The sequence below is a fragment of the Daphnia pulex genome, chromosome 10 (genome assembly GCF_021134715.1).
Source record: "Daphnia pulex isolate KAP4 chromosome 10, ASM2113471v1".
Taxonomy (NCBI): domain Eukaryota; kingdom Metazoa; phylum Arthropoda; class Branchiopoda; order Diplostraca; family Daphniidae; genus Daphnia; species Daphnia pulex.
In genome coordinates, this window is record NC_060026.1 from 12835615 (window position 1) to 12849674 (window position 14060).

At 39.5% G+C, this 14060-nt stretch overlaps 1 protein-coding gene and 1 long non-coding RNA gene across 3 annotated transcripts; both read right to left on the reverse strand.

Moving 5' to 3' along the window:
• Positions 1–2338: 2338 nt before the first annotated feature.
• On the reverse strand, positions 2339–3307 carry LOC124204134. Of its 2 annotated transcripts, XR_006878760.1 has the most exons (3): positions 3034–3307; positions 2507–2870; positions 2384–2451 (listed from the first exon to the last, which is right to left on the reverse strand). XR_006878760.1 is itself a non-coding variant. In XM_046601143.1 (2 exons), the coding sequence occupies exons 1-2, from the start codon at positions 3050–3052 to the stop codon at positions 2509–2511; spliced, it is 381 nt and encodes a 126-aa protein (XP_046457099.1). In that variant the 5' UTR covers positions 3053–3307; the 3' UTR covers positions 2339–2508. The 2 variants fall into 2 exon arrangements, 1 of the variants encoding a protein (XP_046457099.1); XM_046601143.1 differs by having other exon boundaries at positions 2339–2870.
• A 1636-nt stretch (positions 3308–4943) lies between these two features.
• LOC124204135 lies at positions 4944–5902 on the reverse strand. The gene is made up of 3 exons (XR_006878761.1): positions 5824–5902; positions 5385–5763; positions 4944–5320 (listed from the first exon to the last, which is right to left on the reverse strand). It is a non-coding gene; the product is annotated as an uncharacterized LOC124204135 (long non-coding RNA).
• Positions 5903–14060: the final 8158 nt, after the last annotated feature.

Below are 14060 nucleotides of genomic sequence, written 5' to 3' on the forward strand. Positions count from 1 at the left end.
AACAAGGATAATAAAAATCAGCGTCTTTTCGACCTTATTCGATCAAAAGTTACCATAACTATTTAAAAACCTTAAGTACAGAAATCATCAATGGATTAGGGAAATGGGTCGAATTGTAACTTTTTTGAAAAATGAGCTCTATTCCTACACTAATACAGATCAACTTTCTTACAAAAACCATCTTCGTCTGAGCTAGGTTTTTACGGCAATAATTCGCAATGAAGCTGGATGCACTCAATCCTTCAGCAGCAGTGATCTGCCGAATCGATCATAAATGTGAACGGATTCAAACCTGAATAGAATCAAAGAATCAAAAATCACAATCATTCAGTGATGTTTGATTCAGAATCAAGAATCAAAAAGAATTTAGAATCAGACTCTAAATTTTTGATTCTACGTAATTCGTTTTACATGTGCTTGTGGTATTTATGCCATTGTCAAGCGAGTATAGCTATGTTAAATTTTAAACGAACAGTTTCTCGTACAATCATTGTTTGCATTCCCAGTTTGCAACAAGTTCCTGAATATTTCGGATGTAATAGGCCTATACCGGCCTATACCTCCGAAGTATTGTAAGCTTTAATAGATTTGGAAAGTTACGTTGCTTCGCATGATCTCATCAATGATTGATTTACATCGCACTTATATATCCCTATTGCGTGTTGAGCTGGATCCATGCACCTAAAATTTCACCTGTTGCCTACAAATTGGGTACATTTTAAGAGATAGCAAATTAAGTAGCCAGTGTCGGGTAGCCATTGTCGAAGATAGCAGGTGTCGTTTTTGCTCATTTACAAATAAAAAGTTACTTTCACTTTGGTTACTCAACATGCAATGATACATTAGAAAGGATCGTAAAAATGTGGAAAATGGAGAATAACTTTGTAGCAAATTATATCGTATCTTATTTTGTGGAATGCCTCAGAGAAAACTGCAATGTAAGCAAACATGAGAAATGGATGAATTTTTAACTTTGTAGTGAATTTTACGAAGACTCTGGAATTCAACACAGGAATGGCTAAGACCTGAGATGTCTTACATCTTACATTGATATAAACTTTCCAAAAGAACTTGAATTGACAAGATTTTACAACAATTAAAAGGGGATCTGAAAACAGTAAGTTAAACGTTGTGCACAGCTGAACACAAATTCGCGTGTTTTATCTGTAAAATAAGGGCGAGGGTTATTTGTGTTAGGTTTGTGGGGAAGGTGCTGAGTGCCGCTTCCTTAAGGGCCGCTTCTTCCGCCCGCCAACTGTAGCTCAGGCTCAGTGTCGCAACCTGAGTCGATTAGTTGCCCCGATCGTTTTGGGACCGGGCGCGGTGGTTGGTCGTCTTCCGCCTGGGCTGTCGTGGCAGCTGCTGGTGTGACGGCCTGGTCGAAGCCGGGATCTGGACTGGGGTCTTTTTGAGGAGCTCGTCTTCTTTATCACTCGGCAGCTCGTCTTAATCGTCTCCAAAGAGTAATTTGGACGAGTCTGACAGGTTGATTATCTCAGAATCTTTCGACGATCTGAGGCGCTTTCGCTGGGTCGCCTGTTTCGCAGCTGCCTCTACTAACTCCTTTGACGGAGGTCGGAACGTTGGCTTTGGAGTCTTTGGAGTTTTGGCTGGCGTGGCTCCAGCTTTTTCCTCGTCGCACCTTTCAAGAATGACTTTCAGTGTCTTTTCTGTTTCGGCAGCCGCTACTTCTTCGTATCCCAGCGAATGAAACTTCGGCCGGACTAGTGCCTTGCTTTTCGACGGCTTCGGCGGTATCGACTGCCCTGTACCCAATACAGTGCCAAAACTAATTGGAATTTTTTACAATTCCTTGTTTTCACTTATCGGCATCGAGAAATAGGTCGAAGCAGCATGTGCCCATACGTGGTGGCTGACCTAAAATAATATTAACCTGCATGATAAAGTTCGGCTTTTATATTTTAACTGACGTTTCTAGCAAAACAAATGACGAGTTTCTTCCGGCTAGTGGCTACTGGAATCGAGGCGGTCTGCCGTGCAATACTACTAACCCCTGCGTAGGCTCGTGGGACCTGAGTCCAGTTACAGTGAACTGGGGTCTCCTCGGTTCTGCGGCGTTTAATCTCGAGCGCCTGGCGTTCGCGCTCAAGCTTAGCCTCCTTAACCGCGAACTCGGCTTGCTGGAATGCCAACAGCTTCCTTTTGAAGCGAGTCACCTCACTGGACGAGTTCTTGCATCTTTTCAATGTTGAATTGAGTGACGATTTCAGCTTGGTCACGCAGATTGGGGTCAGGCGTAATTACGGTACGAGCAGCAAAATCCACATGCTTTCCCATCAAGTTACCTTGAATACGCCCTTTCTTGCCTGTTGATAAAAAGAACATAAGTAAGATTATAAAAACAAAAAAATTCTAAAATGTATTACCTTCTAGTCGGTTTTTTATTGATTGATTGATTTATTTATTTTATTTAACGAGCAGCAAAATCCACTATAGAAGGAAATTCGTTAGATATCAATAACAAAACAATTCTCAAATGTATTACCTTCAAGGCGGTTCTTCCATGTGAAATGCCGAGTTACCCTGACAAACTTGAGGGTTAACCCTACGACGCTTAGAGCGTTCGTACTCCTCGCGCTTGTCTTTTGCTTCTTTTTCTACCAGGCGTATCTTAGCCTCTTCCACCTCGTCTCGTTTCCTCTTTTTTGCTGCGCGAACCTCTCCTCTTAGAGCGTTCTGTGCCTCTCTATTATCCCGACGTATGAGGGCTTCGTCCTCGTCGAACTGAGCTCTCTGCGCCGGGGTTAGGAGAGTCAAGGCTTCTTTCTCAAGCCTTTCCGCCTTTAAGATTTCCCACTCAGGAAAAGTTTTTCGACAGGACGCAATTTGTGACCTTGCACCCCATACGACTGATATGAGATAAGAAAATATGTCATTAGATCTTAACAGTTTTTTTTCTCTTATTATAATGTCAAAATAAACAAATCAGCTGAGCCTTTAGTAGATTTACAATCTCTAAAATAAATTCTAAATGTTTTAACTTAATTTGACAAATAAATCAATTAAAATTACCTGAAAGAAGAGTCGTCATCCAACGTGAAACCAAAGTCGCCGTACCACGGATTCCACATGAGAATTGTTTTCACTTTTTAAGATTCCTGAAAACTAGCCGATGATTGATGCTCAATGATGTGCTTAACAATATCCAATTCTTTAACTTCAGCATTTTCCGTTTCATCGATTGTCAGCTGTTTCAGAGTGAAGACGTTGAACAAAAAGAAGAGCCACAGCGGGTAAAGAACACGATGTCGATTGAGTTTGTAAAACACGTTCTGAAATCTACGTCTATTATCTACAGGCGTATCTTAGCCTCTTCCACCGCGTCTCGTTTCCTCTTTTTTGCTGCGCGAACCTCTCCTCTTAGAGCGTTCTGCGCCTCTCTATCCCGACGTATGAGGGCTTCCTCCTCGTCGAACTGAGCTCTCTGCGCCGGGGTTAGGAGAGTCGAGGGGTTAGGAGGCTTCTTTCTCAAGCCTTTCCGCCTTTAAGATTTCCCACTTCGTCTTGGGCTTCTTGTCCTCGGCCAAGACAATTGGCACAATAAAAACGAGTGAAATAGGAAACAGAATTTTCATGTATCAAATCGTACATACACATACAAGCTTGTAATAGTTGGGGATTTCAATTTTCACGTTGATTCCACACTGAATCCATCGGCCTGCAGTTTTCTCGACCTGATCGACTCGTTCGGTCTTGTGCAACTAGTCAACGTGGCGACACATGACAAAGGGCATACTCTAGATCTAGTTCTTACTCGTGCCTCCGACGATCTCAGGAATGATCAGAGTGAACAGCTGCTTGCCTATAATCATTAAAATTTATGTTATTTGCGATTTCGTTTAGACGTTATTATTAATCACTGAATTACCTGTCCACAGAAGTCTCGGTTTGAGAATGGCTGGCTTAGGCATCCCTACAAGCTGTCTACCGTAAATAAAGTTGTTTCAATACAGTTTGTAAAACCCGTTTGTTGTCTTGTATCTGGTTTTGCAAACCCGTTTAGATACGCCTATAAAGCGCAATTAAACTGTCTTGAATGAAGTTCTAAAACGGATCCAAATGCGTTTGACCAACCCCTAAATAAAACTAGGTACAAATAGGTTTTAAAACGGCAAACGTAAACGGAATTTTTTAGCGCTTAAGGTTAGTATTTCCAACGATATATTACCGTATTTAAAACTGCTAATAAACTTCTATTCAAATTCCTACCAGCTCGCGCTAATTTTCCGACGCAATAATAAAAAAGCATGAAATTTATTGTTACATTGTATTTGTTAGATAAGACAATTTCAATAACATGGTAAACCTTTTAACAAAATAAGTGAACGATAGTCAATTAAGGGAATTCAGAGACAACAGAGAGTTGGTTTTGATTCACATGGGATAAATGAAACATTTTTTCCTTCCACATTTACTGATTCGAAATACTCTCTAAGAAAAATGTTCGCGTTTTAGCGAACATATATGTTCGTAAAATGGCATCGGAACATATATGTTCGCAAATTTCGTGAAAATATTTTATCGTTTCAGGAGTGAAAAATAAAGTTCATTTAAGACTGCAGCAGTGTGAACAATAATATTCATTTCGTCAAGCATTTGTTTCTAAGATGCAAAAACCTTGGATCCAAGGTTAAGGACCTGGATTAAGTTTTTCGGAATAATTCAAGGTCGTCTACAGGAACAATTCAAGGTTTTCACGATGAACAATTCAAGGTCATCGGAAAGAAAAGTTTTAAATAACAAAACTGTTACCGATACTGCATTGTTATGTTATCAAGATAATGATATAACAATATATGCAATATTAATATTAGAATTCATAAACATATTCTGATAGAATAGTAGACAGTAACATGCTATATTCATCGATTCAATTGTTTGTAGTACTATTGCATAAGGTTTAATTAAAAAACGATAAAAAATGAATTTACTCAAAGACATTGTATTTTCCCAGTTCCAACTTAATACATTGCTAACTAATTAGATACTTTGGAAAGTTTTGACACGAAATTTCTAATGGTGATTGAAGATATTACGCTCCTAAGTTCTTTAGGAATATTTACAACTTCTTCCAAAAAAAACAAAAAACCATGTGCCACAGAGGCGGATATGAGCAATTAAACACAAAATAAGCCCCCAAAACATATCCCATGGCCTCTGACACGCAACCAACTCCAAGTTTGACTGCATGCTCATCTAATTTAAGGTAGAATTGGTCCACTCCAAGTATAATCAGTCCTGGTTGTTTCATCCCGCGGGATGCATCGGCTACAATGGCAGAATTCAAATTTGTGTCCTCCTTTAAACAAAATTAGAAATAATTATTTAAGAGACATGGACAACTAAGCTGAAATGAAACCAACCGGAAAAAATTGAATATGTTGCAACTCCCGTTCTTTCCGTTGAGGGCCTTCCTGACGTTTCGATTATTTTTCTCAAGTCGTCAAATAGGCCCTAAAAATATGAAAGGAACAGCCAATGAAATACAAATCAGAAAATACCGAATGACATTAATCGTTATTCATAAATGTTGTATAACCTTCTCCTTGGCTCCATCCGACGGAGAATTTTCGACACTTGGTGTTGGATGTGGCTCTGTTATATCACATTTTTTTTTTACAAAGAAAGAAGGTTCCTCAGTGTTACTCACATAGACACTGAAAGAGAGTTCGTCTTCAACTTCAAATCCATCAGCCATCTCCAAAATCAACAGAACTTTATCGACGAGACACTTCGACGAAGCTATCGATAGAATTCAACAATATTACTGGCAGTAAATAAATTTAAGAATGTGTTACATACCTTGATCAAGCATATGTCATCCATAGACGAACACTCGCACAAACTCTTTTTACGAGTCATCAAATAAGAAACACGACACAATACCATTTTTGAAATGTGGAAAACTATAAGAATGAAGCTCAACTGTGTCTGACAAGATTTTACTGGAATGAAATTCGGGGGAAATTCAATGTAGACAAAGGGGTGTTTTCAAGGTCTTGGAGCTATACTGCCGACGGGTAGGGGAAATAAGATAATTTTTAAAATAAGATAAGATAATTTTTACAAATAAGGTAGGGAAATATATGTAGTGCTAACATTTGACAGCTTCGCGATGCATACCTTTGAAATAACGAATTTGAACATCTTGCTTTCAAGCGATTTTCAAACGCTGTAGCAATATGAGGGTTGTTTTCGGGTTTATTTCTTTGTTAACATTTGACTTTGCCTCTTTTGATTACAAAGGCTTACTGACGGCAGCGGGCATATAGAAATAATGGAATATAGCATAAGGAAAAGAAAGAAAGATAAAGAAATATAAGAAGAAAGAAGAAAAGAAAGAGACGCCCTTCATTTTTTTAAATTTTTCGTGGTGGGATTGCGCAGGGTGGGAAGAGTGGGAAGAGATTGCGCCAACATAGACAAAGTGTTTCGTCCATCCCATATAAAAACGCTCCTTTAGTGTGAAATATATGTTCACACTTCATCAAATGTGAAATAAAACTTCACTTGCAATTTTTACGAAGACTTATATTCAAAAATTGTGAAAAATTTGTACACGATTTCATGAAATATATTTTCGATTTCGTGACGAAAATATATGTTCATAGTCCAGTGTGAACATTTTTCTAAGAGAGTACTTGTGCCAATTCTTGAAATTAAATCGACCGTCGTCGTCACAAAAGACTTCCGTAGTCCTCCTAGTCCTTCTTTTTGAACAAGGTGTGGCAGTTGACACGTCAGAATCAACTTCCATTTGCTTCGGAATAACCAGCATTGAAACCTGAAAATAAAATTGAAATTCATGAACAGTTGTTCATGAACAATTATATTCATGAACAATTATATATGCTTTAAAATAATCTTTGCATTACCTTTCCTGTAATCACCAGAAGAAAATTGCACTTCCCATTTCGATTTTACTGAGGATGATTGGTCATCATTCAAGATGTTCCCACAATAAGCTGAGATTTGCTGTGAAGTGTCTAACCCTAATAAGAGCTTTTCAATAAGACTCTAAATAAAGCATAGAATATTATTACATTTCACTGCACGTTTAAAATATAAAAAAAAACAATACTTTTGTCTTGTAGATTTCAAACTTTTTCCAGTTTCCACTCAAGGTTGTGGTCGAATTTCGTATTCTAGATTAATGTTCAATATCAAGGTAGCAGCCATGGTAGCAACCTTTCTTTCGTTGATTTCATCAAATTTCATTAAAAATAAGTAACACAAATAAAATAGTGTGTTACCGTAGGAAAGGGAGAGTGCAGTGAAAATCAAGAAACAAATGCACTTGCCAACAGAATAAAAAAAAAACAAAAAAAAAACGGATATTTTTGGAAATGTACAGTATCCTGCAAAAAAATCCGAACAGCGATTTTTTTCAAAACAGCCACCTATCTATATTGCGGAGAACTGTGTTTGGCTTCTAGCCCAAATTTAGGGGGCAAGGAAGAAAGCGAAAGGTGGGAAGAAAGAGACCCCCTCCCTCCGAAATAAAAAATATGATATGAAACCAGACAGGCTGTCTGGAATAGCCTTAGGCTAACTGTCAATTTTTGGACAAGTGACAAGAAAAGCAAAAAGCTACCAAATCTTGCATCAAAGCGGGAAAAATTGAATGGAATCGCTTTAAGTCACTTGTCTAATAATCGGCAATGAGCTTAAGTTGGTTGAATCAATTTTTCGCGCCATGAAAATTTCAGACAGCCTGTCTGTTCATTCATATATTTTTTGGAGGGGGGAGGAAGAAGACATGCCCAATGGCTAATTATTCCTTTTTGTTTCTTCCCACCTTTCGCTTTCCTCCTTGCCCCCCCCCCCCAATTTGGGCTAAAAGCCAAACACAGTTCTCCGTAATATTGATAGGTGGCTTTTTGAAAAAAATCGCCGTTCGGATTTTTTTGCAGGATACTGTACGATGCTTCCAAGCTTGCACCTGTCGTGTGTGAAGCCTCCTATGAATAACAATTGCGGCGACACTCGAAACGTTTTGATTTTTGAACGTATTTTCCCTCCACCTTTCTTAAAAAACGTTGCCATGTTTCTATTACTGTCTAGCGAAGCGGTTGAGGGTTTTTAATCGTTTGGGTTTTTATTTTTTAATTGTACCTTGTACGTTTTATACGGTGTGTGTGTGTCCGTTCAGGTATATTCACACGACCGTGTTATTCACAAAACATGTATCACTTCTTTTATTCAAACAATCAAGTTTGCTACACTTGATTTTTTAATAGTGCAACGACGACCCATTGCACCAACAAAAGCCGATTTGCAGATGTAGCAAGACATAATAGCAGAGTAAAGTTTCACGATGATGATGACAGGAGAACCAGGTATCAACTAGAGAAAAAACAACATTCGAGTTTCCCAACCTTTTTTAACCAGCGCTGCCAATTGCATATTTTTATGTTTTGGCCGAATTACATATTTTTTTGTTTTTGCCGAATCATACAAAAAAAATACCGTGGCCGAATAAATAAAATACAAAAGTTTTTAGCCGAATGCGATTTTATTTCATTGTTTGATTCGGCCTTTGGCCGAATACAACATAAAAAAATGTAGAATTCGGCCAACGGCCGAATCATATAAAAATAATTACATGATTCGGCTAGAATTATTGGCCGAATCGTACGGATACCTTATTTGTACCCCAAGCCGCATAAATGGCCATCTCTTCTGATCGGGTTTCAACCGACAGCAGCAACTTCATTTGGTTATCGTTACAATATGTCATCTGGGACGCATGATTTCTCTATTACAAAATGAAAGAAGAATCATAACAGTTTACAGTGGATATAGACGCACATTATTTTGATTATTTGATGGACTCACTGTTATTGTGTTTATAACGCAATAGCAAGAGACTGCGTCTACAACTCGGCTACAGCTACAGCCATACAAAATGTAAAAAAAAAATGTGAAAAACGGTCATTCCACGATAAATTACATTCATCTTATACTTTTTGAATTTTGAGCCTTAAAGGAGAAGTTGGCGTCTTCTTAAAATCGCACGATGGCCGTCGAATGTGTTGAGTAGAGAGCCTGTGATGACAATAGAGGCAAATAGAGGAGAATGGGAGAATATTCGTCTAGTCCGTCGTGAATCTGCAAGTATTTTCTTTTGAGTGAAAACGGGAAACAATTTTTTTTTCGTTCTTCGTAACAAAATCTTGCGCCTGTTTGAAATTTCCATCGCCAATCTGAAGTGTAAACACGAGAAAATAATTTTCATATAATTTTCATGAGTTTTGACTCGCCAGATGCAATTTGCTTGTTGCGCAGCGTCAACCTTAAAAATAAACGAAGAATGAGCGAAATAGTTGACATTGGTCGCATGCCAACCTCCAGTACAGACCTGCGGCGAATGGGGCATAAACTGAACGGATTCTTTTTGGTGAAAGTATCGAAGAAGGTGGAGTGGCGGTTTACTGTAAGTTTTATTCTAATGGAAAAGCTACGACATCTTCACGTGCAGTTACTGATTATATTGATTGTCTCAGATATTGTCTGATTCTTTTATTTGCAGCTTTGCAGAGAAGGATCGGATATGCCGACGGCAAAACAGCGCCCACCCATTTCTACGTACAAACAAGTTCTTTATTCAACTGACTTGACACTCCAATTCCGTTCAATTTGGCGGTAGTGGCCAATCATGAATTTAACATCAGGAATATTCACGGCTAAGCGACGGGAACTTATTACTTCTCCTTCACGGGAGTGGCTATTCATTTGATCGTATGCTATTCATAACCCGTGCTCGTGACATTAATTAAGATAATAATTACTCCCTGTCTGGGATCCATGAGCCCACCCAATTTGGGCTTACCAGCATATTCATAAATTTCTGTGATATGTAATGCCATCTTCTGTGACAGACATCCTTCGGATTTCATCTGGTCAAAAGAAGAGTTAAAACACAAAATAGGAAAGCGGAAAAGAAAAATTGCTGGTATTCTTACTGATGCAACAAATGTTGCCTAAAGGGCAAGACCCGCTTGGCCGACCACTAAAAAGGGAACAAACGGATCCTGATACACAGATTCCCGCATCACCACCGGGACTCGGCGACGTATACAGGAATCAAAGGTCTCGAAAGAATTTTCCATATTAGGGTTGTAGGTAATTGAAATTCGATTAGCGAGGCCGCCGAAGGGTCTCTATGTACTTCCGGGTAAAAATCGATTATTGAAAATACTTGTACTAAAACGTACTAAACCTTAAACGTCCCCAAACTACCGAGGGACAAACGGCCTTCTGATGACTGAGCATTTTCTTCTTTAGATCAACATCTTAGGCCTATAATACAGAAACACAATTATTATTAGCTTAATATTCTATATAACTTCGTGAAATGGTGCCGAATGGTACATATTAAATAAACTCTACTCCCTTTCATTGGGTTTTGACACAGCCGGACACGCATTGTTCAAATTGGATATTTAATTCGTCCATTAAAATCTTGAATTTAAAATTGACATTTACACTTTGTTATTTTAAATTTTAACCTCATCAACCTGAATTCAGATTCATCTGAGGTCTGTTGTGTAGAAATAGATATATTGATGTGAATCAAATGATACCCAACGTTCAATAGGCCTGCATTAGACAGTTTTAAATATGACGGACATATTATGCCCTAAAACTATTAAATATTTCGTTATCGTTATGTTACAATAAATTCCCGGAATAAAAAAAAGACGTGAGAGGGAAAACTCAGAATGTCACGGATCGGGGAATTAGATCCAATATTTTATAACTGCTACGAATTAAATGACTACTATTGAAAAACCTAATTATGTTGACGCTGATAGGGTAGTGGATAGAGCGTCTGATATATCCATTGATATACCATGACCGAAAGCACCTCACGGACTCATTGTACCATGAAATGTAACTGGATCAAACCAATGATGTTCAGAGCAGTCTGTAACGAGCTCGAAATGTTAAGTCATTAGAAGCGAAGGCACGGCAGTGTGCATGTGTCTCTCCATAGGCCTACCCGTTAAATTTTGTGGTAATTCTAGTTTACTTAAATATTTATTTTTTATTAATTTAAACTTGGGCCATGGTCTATCACCATCCGCTCCCATCCCCTTTGCTTTTTCGTTGGCGCGAGAGTCAAATGTCTACCTTTGAAAAACGAATAATTATGTTGACGATCATAGGGTAGTGGTTAGAGCGTCAGATATATCCATTGATGTATCGGCCGGGATGTTCCAACGCACCTCTTGATTCTTTGTAGCTTTAACTAGTCACGCATTGTTTGTTAGAGTAGTCGTTTCGAGTTTGAACATGTCATGTCATGTTTAAATGAAGGGACGCCAGTGTGCAAGTGTCTTTCTATACCCGATTAGTCTATATTGTTGTTTTTTTTTCAGTTTCCTTAAATATTTATTTATTAGTAGATTAAAGTTGGGCTCCGTACTCTTACATAAGCTGATTGGGTAATCGACTGGCCAGCGTTAAGCTGTGTTGTCAGCGGTTCAAGTCCTTGCACATTGAAAACATTTTTTTAAACTCTGAATTAGTTTACAATTCAAATATTTTAACTTTATACGTTTTTAGTGTTTCTTGGCTGAATAATTAAATCTAATACATGAAAAAGTTAACTGAAATTTTGGGTGAACAGTTTTGAAGGAGGCAATTAATAATTCGGTTAAAATCTTGGATGTAAAATCGGGTTTTCAACTTTCTGATTTTAGCTGGCTCTACCATCTCTTCTTATTATACCATGGCTTTATCCTTTATCATATCCCTATCAATATCTGCTCGTCCTAAGAAAGCATATAGCTTGTGAAACCATTGCCGAGATGACCATCAAATTTTGTAAATTTCTTAACTTTATTTTTGATGATAATAAAATCGTATTAAATAAATTTAAAAAAAAGATAGCAAAGGGAATTTATTTATTTTTAGAATTGTATTATTCATACTGACATTTCAAAGAAAAAAGCCTGCAGGCCAGAGGGGTGGTTTCAAATATTTGTTTGCTTTTTTCAAACATGAAAAATTATACCATCTTGACAGGCATCACTGCCGCAAGGGCAGCAAGTCAATTGACATTGACACTCTTCGCAAAACAGCAGAGTCTTGCACCTGAATCTTCCCGTGATGATATCCTGTCCGCAAATCTGGCACAAAATGCTATCGACGCCCAATTTCCAGTGAGCGATGAGAGACAAGATGAGCGTCGGCATGAAGCGATGGTACCACCGTCTTGGCTGATAAAAGGATATAATGGCATCATTTTGACCGCGATCGAAACACGGATGCTTAATTTCTTCTTCGGCTAATTTTTCTACCACAACGCTCCTCTTACGACGTTCTTCGTTGATTTCCTCCAGTGTCACTTCAGTTCTTTCCTCGCCTCTTTTGGGTATAAGAAAATCGCATATGCGACACATGATGTAGTCCGACTTGCTCTGGTACAGTCCAATCAAGAAATAGAAAAAGGCCAGTAGAAACAACATGACCCACGTCCGCCAATCGACCGGAATGAAGGCCGTATTGCAGGCTGAAGTATCGGCGATCTTGCAGTATTTACTCTCGAGGCTGAAGCCGCCCAGGACGGCCCGCATCAGAACGGCGAACATTCCATCGCCCTGGACGTTGAAGACGAACCGGGCCGATCCGTAGTTGGGCACGACGAATTGGATATTCATCAGCAAATGATGCAAGTATTTGGCCGACTGCTCGAACCAGAAACAAAACATGACTTTGACAATCAAGCGGACCGATTCGGCGAATCGCGATGGATAGTTGTACATGATGTAAATGTAGTCGAACATGACACGGGTGAATGACGTGTAGTATCGTCCTTTTTCTCGTCGTGTCAGATGGACGTTCCAGCGTTCCATGATGGCTCTGCTCAGGTAATTGTTGCAAAAGTAGAGATTGCGTCGGTATTTCAGCAGGAAAACGGTGGCGTAGATCAGAGATAACAGGACGAGTGACAGACACAAACCGGCCAGTCCCCAGCTGATGAAATGACGCAACCACCAAGTCCATTTGGAGGTGAACAAATCGAAACCGGCCGTCATCTCCAGCAGGTCGTTGTTGACTTTAGGTGTCAGCGGGTCGATGATGATTTCACGGGCCAGAGTATCCAGAGCTTCTTGATAATGGGCGAATGCTGCGCCAAATGCAGTGGTCTCATCAAAGTTCATGGAACAGAATTTCTCCACATCTAGCGAATCCAATCGTAGACACGAATAGTGTCCCAATTTGAAGCAAGTGTCGGTGACCAGGGCGACGAAATCGACTAAAGGGCCGAGGTTGAAAGTCTCCGTTCTGCAAGTGCCGTAAATGAAGTGAAAACATTCACCTTTCCACTGATTCTGTTTGATCTGACAAGCTGTCTGGAGAACGTTGGTGAATGCTTGATCCCACTGGGCGAAAGTGCTCATCGGTGAACGTGCCACTTGGCCAAACGTCTCGAAGATTTCCCTGTTCAACAGGTGAGCGCTTTCTTTCATAAATTCAATTTCTTGACGGTTCTGGTCGCTGAGTCCAAAGACCTTCTGGAACATTCGGAAAAACGGCAAGAGAAACACTTTGACGAGGATCAGCTTCTCGTCGATGTAGAGGCCCATCAGGCAGATAATGTGGATCACAATCGAGCCGCAGTTGATGAAGATGCTTAGGATAGGTCCGAAAAACAATTGGGTTTCAAAGACGTGCATAATGCAGAAACCGAAGAGCGGGATCAGCAGTTCCATGGAGGTGAGGACGCCGATGGCCGACAGGTAGAATTTCGGGTACCACGGAGTTAGTGCGAATAAGCCGATAGCCACAAAAACAGCCATGACGTAAATGTTTTCAAAGTAGAGGTGGATCATGTAAAAGGCAGCCGACGCAGCGAATCCTATGAGCACGTTCAAAATGATGTTGTAGATGAGCTTACCTGCTCGGCTGAGGTATAGCCCTTGAACGAAAAACAGTAGAGAACACGCCAAACTGCCCACGAGAAACCAGTAAACATTCCATCGACGAGTGATGAGCGATAGACGACTGACATCTTCGATGGCGAGAAC